We start from the raw sequence: 13,709 nt of genomic DNA, 5'->3' as shown, positions 1-13,709 counted from the left end.
GGGACCATCCAGTCCAATCCTTCTATTTTAAATGCCTGGAAGCTGAGGCTGTCCAAATTATTATACTAGTCATAGCTAGTGCTTTGTTCACTGAAAGTAATCAGTGACTGCTGACCAGGGACCATGATTATACTGCATGGAGGAGGAAAAATTGGATCAGAGTCCTTTAGGTAGCCTATCATACCCAATAGATTGTGAATGAGGAGGTTATCTCATTCCACCCCATTCCATTCCCATTGTAGAATAACTATCTAGGATTAACTCTATATTTTGATCTAGGGCTCAATTGTAATTTCTTCATTTTACCTTAAAATAAGTGTGGTCCAATCAGTTAGAATAGATACATATGGTAGCCATCGATCTTTAACTATAGTCAGGGGAGGAGAGAGTATTACATAACACAGTTATTCCAGGTAAACTGTTCTGCCTTTCCAGATTGTTCAGGAATACTAGCCAGACATCAGGAGATTACAGTGAATAGGTCAGGTTGAATTATGCAAGTTTAAGTCATGTCATATACCCAGTTCCAGAGTAAATAAATGAGAAGCCATTAGAGATGGCTGAGAACCACAGACAGAAGATTCAAGAATTTCAAGTTGGAAAGAATCTCAAGGACTCTCAAAGTTCAACATGTATCTGAGCAAGACTCACGCTTAACAGATCTAGCCTTGCATTGGAGATTCTCAGTGTTCTTCAACACTAGAGTCTGCCCACTTAACCCTATTTATGATTTGGACAGCTCATATGCTCTAGTCAGAAAACATCTAGAAAATCTGCTGATTTTGGATGCATTGGTTTTGTTACACACAAACTTTTTAATTTAATATAATTAAATTCAACCATTTCGTATTCCATAATATTCTCTAGTTCTTATTTAGTCATGAATTTGTTCCTTCCCCATGACTCTGAGAGGTAGATTATTTCTTGTTCTCCTTTTCATAATACAGGTTGTTAGGTGCTGGTTAATATCTAGTTTCCATACTGTTTTTCCATTTTTCACAGCAATTTAATTTTTAATTAAAGCTTTTGAGATTCCAACTTTCCAGAAGAAATCAATCAGCTGGGATTTCCAGAGAGCATCAAAATCATGCCCTACAGCTATCCATGATTGAAAGAAATGGGGATGTTTAACTTGGAGATGAAAAGTCCTGGATGGGATATGAAAGGCATCCTGTAGTATCTGAAGGAAGAATTACATTTGCTCTGCTTGTCTTTAGAGGGAAAAGTAGGAGCAATGAGTAGAAGCTACAAAGAGGAAAAGTATAAGGAAAAATGATAAATATAAAAAAATCACTATGATCATCAGAGCTTTCCAAAGGAAGGTTGTCTTTCTAATTCTCCCAAATGTATTTCCCTGCTGAGGGTAACTCAAATAACATAGCACGGTGAAGAAAAGATTTAACTAGGAGGTTGGAACGTTGTCTCACTAGAAATCATGAATTTGTTTCTTTCCAGGAGAGACTCCATACCCTAAGAATAATGCTAGAGACCCTTTACATAGTTTGGGGAGATAAATGTACAACAGACCATACTATCTTAGGTTGTCTCCAGCATCATGGAGTTCATTTCCCTTGCAAGAGAAGTACAAAAATACAAGGGGAACCAAGAGTCTGGGTGACTACACATGGTCAGAAGTGGTATTCACTCAAGTGGAAGTGACTCCATATTGACTTTTTACTGCCTATTGTCATTCGTCATGTTGTTTTGCGCCATTCTATTTGAAGGTAAGGGGAATAAGAAATAAAGGTAATGGTGTACTCAGTGACCATTGATACCTTGGGTATTTGCATTAGGAACTAGGATACTATCGAATCATATCAATGGAAGTCAAGATGCAGTCTATGTTCTGAGGTTCACTGAGAAAATTCCGAGTCCAAGTAAGGTAAGTCAAAGGGAAATAATTTAGGAATAATACTACCTCCCAAACTGACCCAAGTTACTGTAAGCCCAGAGCTTGGGCCACTGAGTCACAGATCACTAAGATGCCATGTCTTACTATAGTAGCTGAAAAGAATGAGACCCACAGAAGAATAAGTAGTTACAACAACCCACATTTCTGAAGCCAGAGGGTATTGTAAAAAGGTCAATAGCTTTACTGTCAGAGAGGAGCACCTGTGTTGCAATCAGGTCAGTGACTCACTTATCAGCTGGTTCAAGTGGCTTTGCCCGTCTCACCCCTTACTTCTTGATTTCTAGGATGAGAATAAGTACACCTATGCAGCTGCCTTGGGGTGTGGTGAGGAGGAGGAAAGGGCTTTGCAAGTCATATGTATGAAACAGGAAACAGAAGTTGAGACTGGGGCACTGAGCTAAAAAGACCCACTGCTTGAATCTCTCTCCTGAGAATATTTAGGGTGAGTGGAGAATGAAGTAAGTCTTGCTGCTTCTGCCAAGTGTCTGGGTACATACCCTCAACTGCCTCATTAAGCCCCACTGGATTTCAGTTGGGAAACTTCCAAAAGCCACATAGCTCATGTTAAATATAAGTAGTTTGAGTGGCTGCCCCTCGGTTGGGGAATGGTTGAATGAGTTATGGAATATGTATGCTATGGAATTGTATTGTTCTATAAGAAATGATCAGCAGGATGATTTCAGAAAGGTCTGGAGAGACCTACAGTATGCAAAATGAAGCGAATAGAACCAAGAGAACATTGTAAGCAGCAACAACAATTTTGATCAACTCTTATGGATGAGGCTCTTTTCAACAATGAGCTGATTCAGGTCAATTTTAATAAGATTTGTAATGGAAAGAGCCATCTACACTCAGAGAGAGGACTATGGGAACTGAATATGGAAGGCAACATAGTACTTTCATTTTTTTTTTTTTTTTGGTTTGCTTTTTTGTTGTTGTTTTTTTTTTTTTTTTCATTTTTTCTTTTTGATCTGATTTTTCTTGTGCAGAATGATAAATGTGCCAATATGTATAGAGGAATTGCACATGTTTAACATATGTTTAGGGAACAGAGTGGGGAAAAGGGAGAAAAAATTTTGTAATACAAGCTTTTGTAAGAGTGAATGTTGAAAATTATCTTTGCATATATTTTGAAAATAGAAAGCAAAAATATTTAATAAAAAAGAAAAATTAAAAAAATTAAAAGAAAGTTATTATTTAAAAAAATAAATATAGTTTTCCTTTTTTCTCATTGAGTAGGTATGTGGGAAGTTAAGACACAAATACTTAATTGAAAAAAATTAATTTAAAAAACACACAAAAAAGAGCAGAGCATCTAAATGAAAATATTTCTTAGATTCTAACCTTGGATAAATTACATCTCAGTCCTGTCCTCTTTTGGGAAAAGTTCTGACTTGGCTCATAAGATGTAAGTCTGGTCCCTTGGAAAGAACTGGAATGAAAAAGGAAGATCTGGGCTCCAATTTTAGCAGTACTCCTTACTAGCACAGTGATCTTAGACCAGTCCCCTCATCTCTTTAGGCCTTATTTTGAAAGTGAGGTTAGACCAAAATGCTTATAACAGCTTAATAAATTGGGATGTAAGAATGAAATAGAATATGACTATAGAATATTCATCATAAGAAATGATGTGGGTAGCAATGGAACTATGTCCAAAGGGCTATAAAACTGCACATACCCTTTAACCAAGCAATACCATGGCTGAGTCTTTACTCTAAGAAAATCATAGAAGGAAAAGGACCCACATGTGCAAAAATGTCTGTGGCAGCTCTTTTTTGTGGTAGCAAAGAATAGGAAAAGGAATAGATGTCCTTTAATTGGGGGATGGCTGAACAAGCTGTGGTGCATGAAGGTAATGGAATATTATTGTTCTAAAAAAAATAACGAACAAGCTGATTATAGAAAGGCTTGGGAAGATTTACACGAACTGATGCTGAGCAAAATGAGAAGAACCAGGAATACATTGTACACAATAACAAGAAGAATGTGCAATGATCAACTCTGAAAGGTTTGGTTTTTCCCAGTGGTTCTGTGGTCCAAAGCAATCCCAATAGACTTTGGATGAAAAATGCCATCAGCATCCAGAAAAAGATCTAAGGAGACTGAATGTAAATCAACACATGTTATGTTCACATCTTTTTCTGTTTTGTTTTGTTTTTCCTAATCTCTCCCATAGTTTTTCCCTTTTGCTCTTATTTTCCTTCCCAATATGATTCATAAAGCAATGTGTATTAAAAATAAACTTACAAAAAAAGAAATAATGAATGTGGAGAATTCAGAAAAGCATGAGGAGATCAATATGGACTGATACAGGGAAAACCAAACAGCACCAGGAAAACAATATACATAGTGACTGTAATCACTGGAAAGAATAGAAAAAACTGTCAGAAAATTTAACATTGTGGAATACCCTTATTATAGATTATATATGTTACATATATAATATGTTATTATATTATAATAATTCTATACACATAATTATTATAATCCAAGCTGGAGAAGAGATTTTCTTAAAAAGTGCTTCCTCTCTTTCTTTGTGGACCCCAGGAAGGAAACTGAGATATATAAAAGTTCTGTAAGGGACTTGAGAGGTGTCATAATGGGACATAAGATAGATCCAGAAATGAAGCTGATATAAAGACATACCCACCTATAGACATACATCTCATTATGAGAGAGACAGAGACAGAGACTGGCAGAGAACAGAGACAGAGAGATTGGTAAGATTCTAAATTCATATTCCTGTGATGTTGGTGAGGAAAATTGGGACAAAGAACCTTTGCAAAAAGCTGCTTGTGCTATGAAATCTGAAATCTGTTACTGATGGATTATGAGATCCTGAGATTCTTTTCCCCTGCCCTGCATGATGTCAATTAAGGTATTAATGTATTATGATGTATTTATGTAGTTTATTTTTAACAACTCCAGGATTCACTTACCTTGAATAAGAATGTGGGGATAGACATCAAGGTCTTTAAGGGGCCCCTACTGTGTTGTACTGAAACCACAGGAGCCAAGGCAAAAAACATCTTAATTCTCTGAGCCAGTTTTGGATTGGAGGAGAATGCTGCAAAAGCTGGATGAGAGAAAGCAATTCATTAATGGTAGTTCTCTTCCAATCCTCTTACACTCACAGAGAATGAAAGTAAGGATAGAAGGGATGAGAACTCTAGATAGTTATGTCTGACACTTTCTTATCCCATTTTGGATTTTCTTGACAAGTCTACCATTTTTTTCTTTTATAGATGAAGAAACTGAGACAAGCAGGCTAAGTGACTTGTCCAGGGTCATAGCTAGGAACTCAGGTCCTCCTGCCTTCAGGGCTGGTGCTCTATCCACTACACCAGTGGCTGCCCCCTTTAAATTAGCTGTCCTGTAGCATGTCTAACTCAAAGTGTCCAAAATAGATCTCAGTGTCTTTCCATCCAAACTCTTTCCCAAACTTGCCCATCCCCAACGAAGGTGCCCACCATCTTTCCAGTCAGTCCCTTCAGTTTATAACTGTAGCATCATTCTCCCTCTTTTCCCCCACATCTTTGGAATCTCCTTCCCAGCATCTAGCACAGTCCCTAGCACATGTAAGGGCTTAATCCATACTTGTAATGCCCATTGATCTACACATACCGATGGTGGTGCCCTGGTCATGGCCCACATAATACAGTTTCTCCTGACCGGTTTTGTTCACAATGAAATTCAAAGTGGCGACCAGATCATATTTAGCCATTTCATCAAAACTGCAAAAGAGAGAAAAAGAGAAATAGAAAAGAACCCAGGATTTTCATTCCTTTCCTTCTACTCCCATTACCCCAGGTCTTAACTGATTCCAAAAAACTAAAAATCACTGCCTCGTGGCCACTTTCTGAGTCCAAATATTGGTGAACGTGGTTGTACTGGTCCTCAGACCACAATCAGACCTCTCCTGGAGTTCTTGCTGGCTTTAGGGATATTCTTCCAGAGCCTCTAAGAGCCCAAGGTAACCTCTACACCATGATGGGACATTAGAGACAGATATCATCAGTGGAGGAGCCACTTTAATTTTCTGAATGTCCATGTATGTGGACTACTTCGTAGGCCTCGAGCACTCCAAGCAGCCTTCCTGAGCCCCTTCTGGAGTGCACTTTCATGAGAGCAGGATCTACTTATTCATCTTGCTTATCTGTCTAATTCTTTTCAGTGTCTACACAAGCAAGAACTTAATGAATGGTGGGTGAGATTAATGAAGCAAATAAGAACTTGTGCTTCCAAGAAATGGGCACAGGCCATAATTTAGACTCAATCGTGGAGCTTTCAAAGTAAGGGTTTCCCCATTTATCACTGACACATCAAAAAAAAAAAAATTGGCCTTTACTTGGGGAATTCTTCTCTAGGTATTACTAGCCAGTGCAGAGTCCAGAGTCCATAGACCAATAACAATGGTTCTGCCACCTGGTGAAGGGAGCCCTAAACAGAACAGAGCTTCTTAGTTCATGGGGTAGGAAAAGAAAAGGGGCAACCATCAGGTATGTCTGTGTGCTCATTTCCAGATCATCTGCTTCCCTGCCTGTGGTACTTGGGACTGCCTGTGGGATGAAACAGGCCAGGGTCCCCAAGTAGGAGATGCCCAGTGTTGTGTTGTTGCTGATGCTAACTTTCTGCCATTGTCATCCTCCCCCTCTGTTCCTGTTGAATTACTATCCATTTTTAAAACTCTACTCCCAAAAGTCTCTCTTAATGATCCATAGCCTTGATTATAACAATACTTTCCCCCTTAGGGAAGGAAAAAAATTTCCACATATTTAGGAAACCCAATGGAATCTCATTTTCAAACATCATCTCTTTTCTACCTGAAAGCCCAGAATTCTGGGGTTTCTGGAGAGTAGCGCACATGTTTCCGGGACCAAGTGTTCCCACGGCTGTTCCCCATCCACACATCATAACCGGAGTCTGCCAAAGCAAAGGCGAGGCTGGAGTCCGGTGGATTTGTGACCCAGATTTTAGCAGACACAAACATCCCATGTTGCAAATAGAAAATTGGCCTTGGAGCTGCAAAATGAAGGGGAGATGTATCTCATAACCAAATTCTCAAAACACGTCCAAATCCCCTCTGACGGCTGCTGCCTAAGGAAGTCTACATGTCTAGATATTCTTAGTCATCTCACAGATTTAGTATGGGAGGGGACCTGGGTGATCATATGGTCCCAGCCCCCATTTCTAGATGAGGAATCACACAGCCAGGGAAGTCTAAGGGAGGATCTGAACTTAGATCTTTATGGCTTCCAGTCCCACTCCTTATCTGATGCGCCATATTGTCTCTAGAGCCATTGATTTGCCTTGGTCACTGCAATGGCTCCAGGAACCTCCCTTACCTTACTCAGTGAAGAAGCTCTTCCTTGAATTACTCTGTCAGCATAAGACCAGCAGTAAGAACTAAAAGTCCCTTTCCTGCCTAAGCTCAGCTGGAATTGTTAGACAGTCATATATTTTCCAAGAGTACCCCCCACCCCCACAGAATCAACTATCATGAATCTGCACCAGTCCCCAGTCTGGACTTCTCACTCTTTCTCCCCAATGCCTGCGATTTCTTGATCCAGATGAGGACCTTACAAAATTCTGTGGACTTTACTGGCTTTGTGCACCTGATTCCACTCAGGATTAAGGGAACCTGCCCTATTTCGACCATGCTCCCTGATTGCCCTTCATAGTATAAATGTCTCAATAAACTTGGCTTGCTCCACTGTCTTGTGTCTTATTTCCTTATGTTGATTTATTGATATTCTGAACCTTCCTAAAACTATATTGAGATGGTTACGTAATTAGTAAATGGCATTTGACCACCTGCTCTTGCTCAAGTCCAGAGCTCTTCCTTCCCATCACATCCAAGCCCTCTCTTCCCCCAGGTGAATTCTAGGCCTTCGCTCACCTGAGTTTCATGACATGGTGCCTCTTACCTTTTCTCTTAGAATGTTCTTTCCCATAGGGGATCCTGTAAAGCCCAAGAATGAAGCCGTCTTCTGTTACAATATCATATACTTCATTAGGGTAGCCCCAGTAGGAAATAATCTGGCTCTGTGTGGAAGGAAGAAAAAGTCTTCACCTGGCTGAGCCTTCTTAAAGCAAGGAATCCCAAGCATTCCGGGGACATACAGAGAAAGAAGCAGAGGCAAAAGGGAAAGACCTGGGCTGGCCTTTGGAGAGAAAGAAGGGGTATTGTTGGATAAGGGACATGCAGAGAGAGTCTTCAAAGACTGAGTGAGCAACAACAGGGGGTACTAAGGACAGCTTTCTGAAGGCCTCTTAATGGCTTCCAAAGTATTTTCTTCATAGCAACACCATGAATAAAAAAAGAACATATTATTCTCCCTTTACCCATTAGGATATTGAAACTCAGAAATGAAACAATTGGCCCCAGGTCACAGAGATAGTGACTGGAAAAATTGGAATGAACTCATGTGCCTAGGAATAACTCATATTTCCCCCTCTCCAGAGGTTCTGGTTGTCCGTAGTCATGTTGACATTGGATGCCCAAGCATAAAGCACAAGCTTCAGAGCATTTATATGCTCTCTATCTAAACTTGGAAGACGTTTATATCACTCTAAACTTGGAAGAAACCTTGGACAGGCCCTAATTTTACAGAAAAGGAAACTGAGGTCTCAAAGGTGTTAAATGTCTTGCTTGGTATCCCCAAGGAATAAGCAGCAGAGCCCAATCAAGTTAAATAGTCAGTAAGCATTTTTAAGTGCCTACTATGTGCCAAGGAAAGACAAAAAGCAGTCCCAAGTCTCAAAGAGCTCATCTTTTAATAAGAAAGACAAAGTGCAAACCATCACATACAGACAAGATAAATATGGTGTAAAGGGGAGTTAACATCAGAGGGAAGGCCCTAGCAATGCAAGATGGAAGGAGAATTGGGTAAAGCTTCTTGCAGAAGGTGGGATGTGAGTTGGAACTTGCAGAAAACTGGGGAAACCAGGAAGCAGAGAGAAGGGGGAAGGGGGGGAAATCCTTACAGACATGAGAGACAAATGTGAAATCCCAGAGACAAAAAGTCCAGGGGCTTGTGGGAGGTGAAACACAGGCCAGTGTCCCTGGCCAAAGAGTGCTTAAATGGGGAGGAGGGACTGAGGGAGCAAGCCTAAAGGGACCAAACTATGGAGGGTTTTAGACGTGAAAGAAAGGATTTTATATTGGATTCTGAAGCTGAGAGGGATCTAGGAGAGTTCACAGAGGTCCCAAAAATCTTTAGAAAGATCAATTTGAAAGCTGAGAAGGATTGGAGGAAGCAAAGATTTGAAGCAGATAGACCTCCTGCTAGCTCTTGCTAGACCCCAGGAAGGGATTGATGAGAACCTGTTTCAGATGGGAGCCATGTCAGAGGAGAAAGGGAGGCTTATTTGAGAAATGGTGGCCAAGGTGAAATCCAGATTAAATATGGCAGAGGGGAAAGAATAAGAAGTAGAGGGTGACATCTTGGAAGGTGAAGATGCAGCAAAGGAGACAGAGAAGAATTGGTCAGATAGGAAGGGGCACACTTTAAAAAAGAGCAGGCCCCAAAACAGAGATGGGACAGCATAAAGAAAAGTAGTGTCGTGAACAGCAAATAAATGAGGTTTCCAGCTATTTAAATTTAGCAATTAAGAAATCATTAAATGATGAGTTCAGAAAGTCAGTTTACAGAGAGCTAAGAAGAGTGAGAGGAAGGGAAATAAAAGCAATCCCTGTAGAAAGTCTTCTCAAAAAGTTTAGCCACAAAAGAAGGGAAAGATATAGGAGCTTTGGAGGTAGAAACTTCGGTTAGATGATGGGATTGAAAGTCAGAAGACAGATGGTTTTACAACAGAGTGATGGCAAACAAATAGAGGCGACAATTGTAGATGGCTTTTCTCAAGAAAGTCATAGTTGAACAAGAGGAGATACACGATGAAGAATGGAAGAATCACATGAGGATTTTTTGAAGTTGCGAAGACATAGGTGTGTTTGTAGGTAGAAGGGAACAAGTCAGTAGACAGGGAGCAATTGAAGATTAATGAGAGAGATATAAAGCAAAGTGAGCAGAGCCAGAACAATTATACAGTAACAAAAACATTGTGAAGACAATAAACTCCGAGTTACTTAGGAACTTTAATCCACATAATGACCAACCACAATCCCAAAGGACTCATGATGAAATGTGGGATCCACCTCCAGATGATTAATGAACTCAAAGGGTAGATAAAACTATTTTCTTTGTTTTTATTCCTTTCTCTTCTTTTTTCCTTTCCTTTTTTCTCACTTCCTCTATCCCTTCCTCCTACCATCATCCATTCTTTCTTCCTTCCTTCCTTCCTTCCTTCCTTCCTTCCTTCCTTCCTTCCTTCCTTCCTTCCTTCCTTCCTTCCTTCCTTCCTTCCTTCCTTCCTTCCTTCCTTCCTTCCTTCCTTCCTTCCTTCCTTTCTTCCTTCCTTCTCTTTCTTTCTCTCTCTCTCTCTCTCTCTCTCTCTCTCTCTCTCTCTCTCTCTCTCTCTCTCTCTCTTCTTACTTTTTTACAAAACTGATTTGATCTCTGTATATAGCTGTGATATAGTGGAGGTTATGGGAAATGAATAAATTGAGGAACCTAGAGGTTATAGTATTTGAAGGACTCTCTCTCTCTCTCTCTCTCTCTCTCTCTCTTTGTATATATATATATACAGCAGAGCAGAGGAAATGGGGTTTGAATCAATTTCAGAATCACCTCAGCCCTTGGATGCCAACTTTACTTCTCTTTTCACTGCACCCCACTACCAGTGTAGCTCTTTACTCCACCCCAACCCACATAGTATTTCCCTTCACATTTTCATTAACATGACTTACAATGTTCATGTTAGCTTCTGGATTTTGCAAGGGTTTACTCTTAATGTCTCCATTAGCAGTTCTGAAAACAAGTGTCCAACAGACAGCTGCAAAAAGGCACCAAATTTCACATCTGCCTGAAAGAAAAACAGAGATTGATTAGTGATTAACATTAGAGGAGAAGGGGAAAGAAGAAAATTAGTGTATATATAATGCTTCCTGTGTTTCAGGCACTAAGTTAAGAGGTTTTGATCCTCACAGCAATCCTGTGAGACAGATGTTGTTATCATCCCCATTTTGTAATGGAAGAAACTAAGGTTAACAGAGGTTTAAATGCCTTGCCCAGGGTCACATAGATAGTTTCTGTGGTTATATTTGAACTCAAGTCTTTCTGACTTTGGGACCAGCTTCTATTCACAATCCCATCTAGCTGAATTAATTTGAAATGTTTCTTAATAGAAATAATAGCTAACATTTATAAAGTACTTCAGCTTGTAAGTTTTAGTTCTGAAATATTTGAATAAAATGTTTTATAAAAAAATTCTGACAAAAGGTCAAGAATCAACTAAGTACTTGCTATTTCTTGTATATTTACTCCCACAGCTGCAGAAGGAGAACCAGACCAAAGAGGCCCTAATGGGGTCAGTTCTTCCCTGGGGATCTTTCACATTCATTTCAGAAGACAATGAGAAACATAAATATAATTAATAATTGATTAAGCAGGCATAGGGACTAATATGATTGGAACATATGTGGGAACAAATACCTAAGGCTATGATTACGGAAAATTAGGCAATGATTCTGTTCAAAGAAAGCAAAGTTTCTCATATAAAGAACAATTTCCCATAGTCTTTCAGGAAAACAATACCAAGATTGACCTTCTAAAGAAATATCATACTCTAAATAAAGAAAAACAACAGCAACAAAAAGAGTCTCAGAATCATGATTCCATTCATCACAGAGCCAGTCATGGCTACAATGATCTTTGAAGAGTAGGATGAAGAAGGCACTTTTAGGCAATTAAGAGTACACCTTTTATCGATAGGGTATCTGCAGAAAGAAATATAGGAGAACACTGGGCTGAATACCTGAAGAATTTGATTCTAATTACTTAACGATACTATTTACCAGGCATGTGGCCCTAGACAAACTACTTAAGTTAGCTTTATTTATTTAACAAATGTCTATAATACTTCTTGTCACTCAACCAACTAATCAATCAGCAATACCCAGGTACTCTGCCAAGCAATATGGATTTGGGAAAGAACAAAAACATAAAAAAGTAAAATACAGCAATATTGGAAAACTCAAACAAGATATATTTAGAAATTGGGGACAGAGCCAAGATGATGGAGAACAAGCAGCAACTCAGCTGAATTCTCCAATATTCCTCTCTAAACAACTTCAAAATAATGCCTAAAATTGAATTTGTGGCAGAGCCCACAAAAGGTTGGAGTGAGACATTTTTTCCAGTCTAAGACAGCTTAGGAGGTTGGCAGGACAGGTTTGTGACACTGAGGAGGGTGATGGCCTTCAGTATAGTGTATGTGGCAGCAATAGTAGCATCAGGCCTTGGAGGTGGAAACAATGGCAATAGCAGCTTTGGAGAGTTTGCAGATCAGGGACAGTAAGGGAGTCAGACAACTTGCCAGAAAGAAATTATAGGTGACCTTTTTTTGGCAGTGGGGACAAAAAGCTGTTGTACTGCCTATGTGCAGTTCAGGGTCACAGTTCTAGTCTGGAGAAGAATACTTGTTATCTCTCACAAGGGAGTAGGAGTCCCAATCTCAGTTATAAAGCAAAAAAGAATACTAACTCATACAGCTGCGGGGGAGCATAGGCCCTAGTCATAGTTTCAGGGGCAAGAGGAGAACTAGCACTTATGGCTCAGGCCAAGAGAACAATGACCACACCTCTCCTTGGATCAAACACCGAGCACCAAGAGCATACCCTCAGAACTAGTTCTGAAAATAGCAGCATGAAATACCTGGAGTTTGGGACAGGACCCCCTTCATCCTGAGAGCACAAACCAAACTTGACAAAAAATTTAAAGTAAAAAAAAAAAAAAAAGGCTGGAAAAATGAGTAAATAACAACAAAAAGAACCTGACCCTAAAAATCTGCAATGATGACATGGAAGTTCAACATGCAAAGTCAAAAGACATTGTGTGTGTGTACAATACAGATATGTAAAATTATTATATACATATATTATTACATACATATATATACATACATTATATACATACATACATATAGAAAAGCTAAAAGCCTTTCTACTGACATCAGAGATGAAACAAAGGTAAAGCATTATCACCACCAATTTTTTGATGTTGTACTAAAAATGCTGGCTATAGCAATAAAACAAGAAAAAAAAAAAGATGATATAAACAAATCAAAGAAACATAAAATATGTCAGATAAATGATATGGGGAAGACTTTCTGATCGAACAAGTGACAGAGCATTAGAGGAAGCAAATTGAAAATTTTTGTTTACATTAAATTAAAAAGATTTGCACAAACAAAACAGTCAAAAATGGAACGAAAATAGGAAATTAAAGGAAAAAACCTTTTACAGGAAATTTCTCTGATAAAGGTATCATTTCTCAAATACATAGAGAACTATGTCAAATTTATAAGAATATAATTAATATCCCATTTGATAAGTTGTCAAAGGATAAGTACAGGAAGTTTCCAGATAAGGAAATTAAAGTTATCTCTAGTTATATTAAAAATGCTCTAAATCCAAATTTTTCACTAATTATTTAAATTAAGTTCTCTTACCTCTGATAACTGGATCCATGAGGGTCAGTGGGTTGAGACAAAGCTAACTTTTACCAGAAACTGATGAGAGTCCAAGATGCCACACTCTGAGATCAAATAAAGGACACCACTCAAAGTTACTCTGTCGGTAACAACGTTTTATTAGATGATTGGTTTTTTAAAATTCAGATTTCTGTTAGGTGAACAATTGGTCAACAAGGATCCTTTCTATTCCCCAATATGGCTG

The 13,709-nt window shown here is 39.0% G+C and overlaps 1 protein-coding gene across 2 annotated transcripts in view; it reads right to left on the bottom strand.

Annotated features, from left to right (window-relative positions):
• The window catches only part of LOC141559054 (gastric triacylglycerol lipase-like), a 21,584-nt gene extending 7,875 nt beyond the window's left edge, over positions 1 to 13,709 (bottom strand). Inside the window, exons 1-6 of one of the 2 annotated variants that reach the window (XM_074297094.1) lie at positions 13,484 to 13,709; positions 10,722 to 10,837; positions 7,840 to 7,957; positions 6,736 to 6,934; positions 5,537 to 5,646; positions 4,852 to 4,988 (exon numbers count right to left, since the gene is read on the bottom strand). In XM_074297094.1, the coding sequence (XP_074153195.1) occupies positions 4,852 to 4,988; positions 5,537 to 5,646; positions 6,736 to 6,934; positions 7,840 to 7,957; positions 10,722 to 10,837; positions 13,484 to 13,502 (699 nt within the window). In that variant the 5' untranslated portion in view covers positions 13,503 to 13,709. The remainder of the gene's footprint in view (positions 1 to 4,851; positions 4,989 to 5,536; positions 5,647 to 6,735; positions 6,935 to 7,839; positions 7,958 to 10,721; positions 10,838 to 13,483) is intronic. The other variant, XM_074297095.1, reaches the window with a different exon arrangement.

This window comes from Sminthopsis crassicaudata, chromosome 2, assembly GCF_048593235.1.
Source record: "Sminthopsis crassicaudata isolate SCR6 chromosome 2, ASM4859323v1, whole genome shotgun sequence".
NCBI classification, from domain to species: Eukaryota; Metazoa; Chordata; class Mammalia; order Dasyuromorphia; family Dasyuridae; genus Sminthopsis; species Sminthopsis crassicaudata.
Note: the sequence above shows the minus strand (reverse complement) of the source record. Positions and strands in the feature narration are given on the sequence as shown.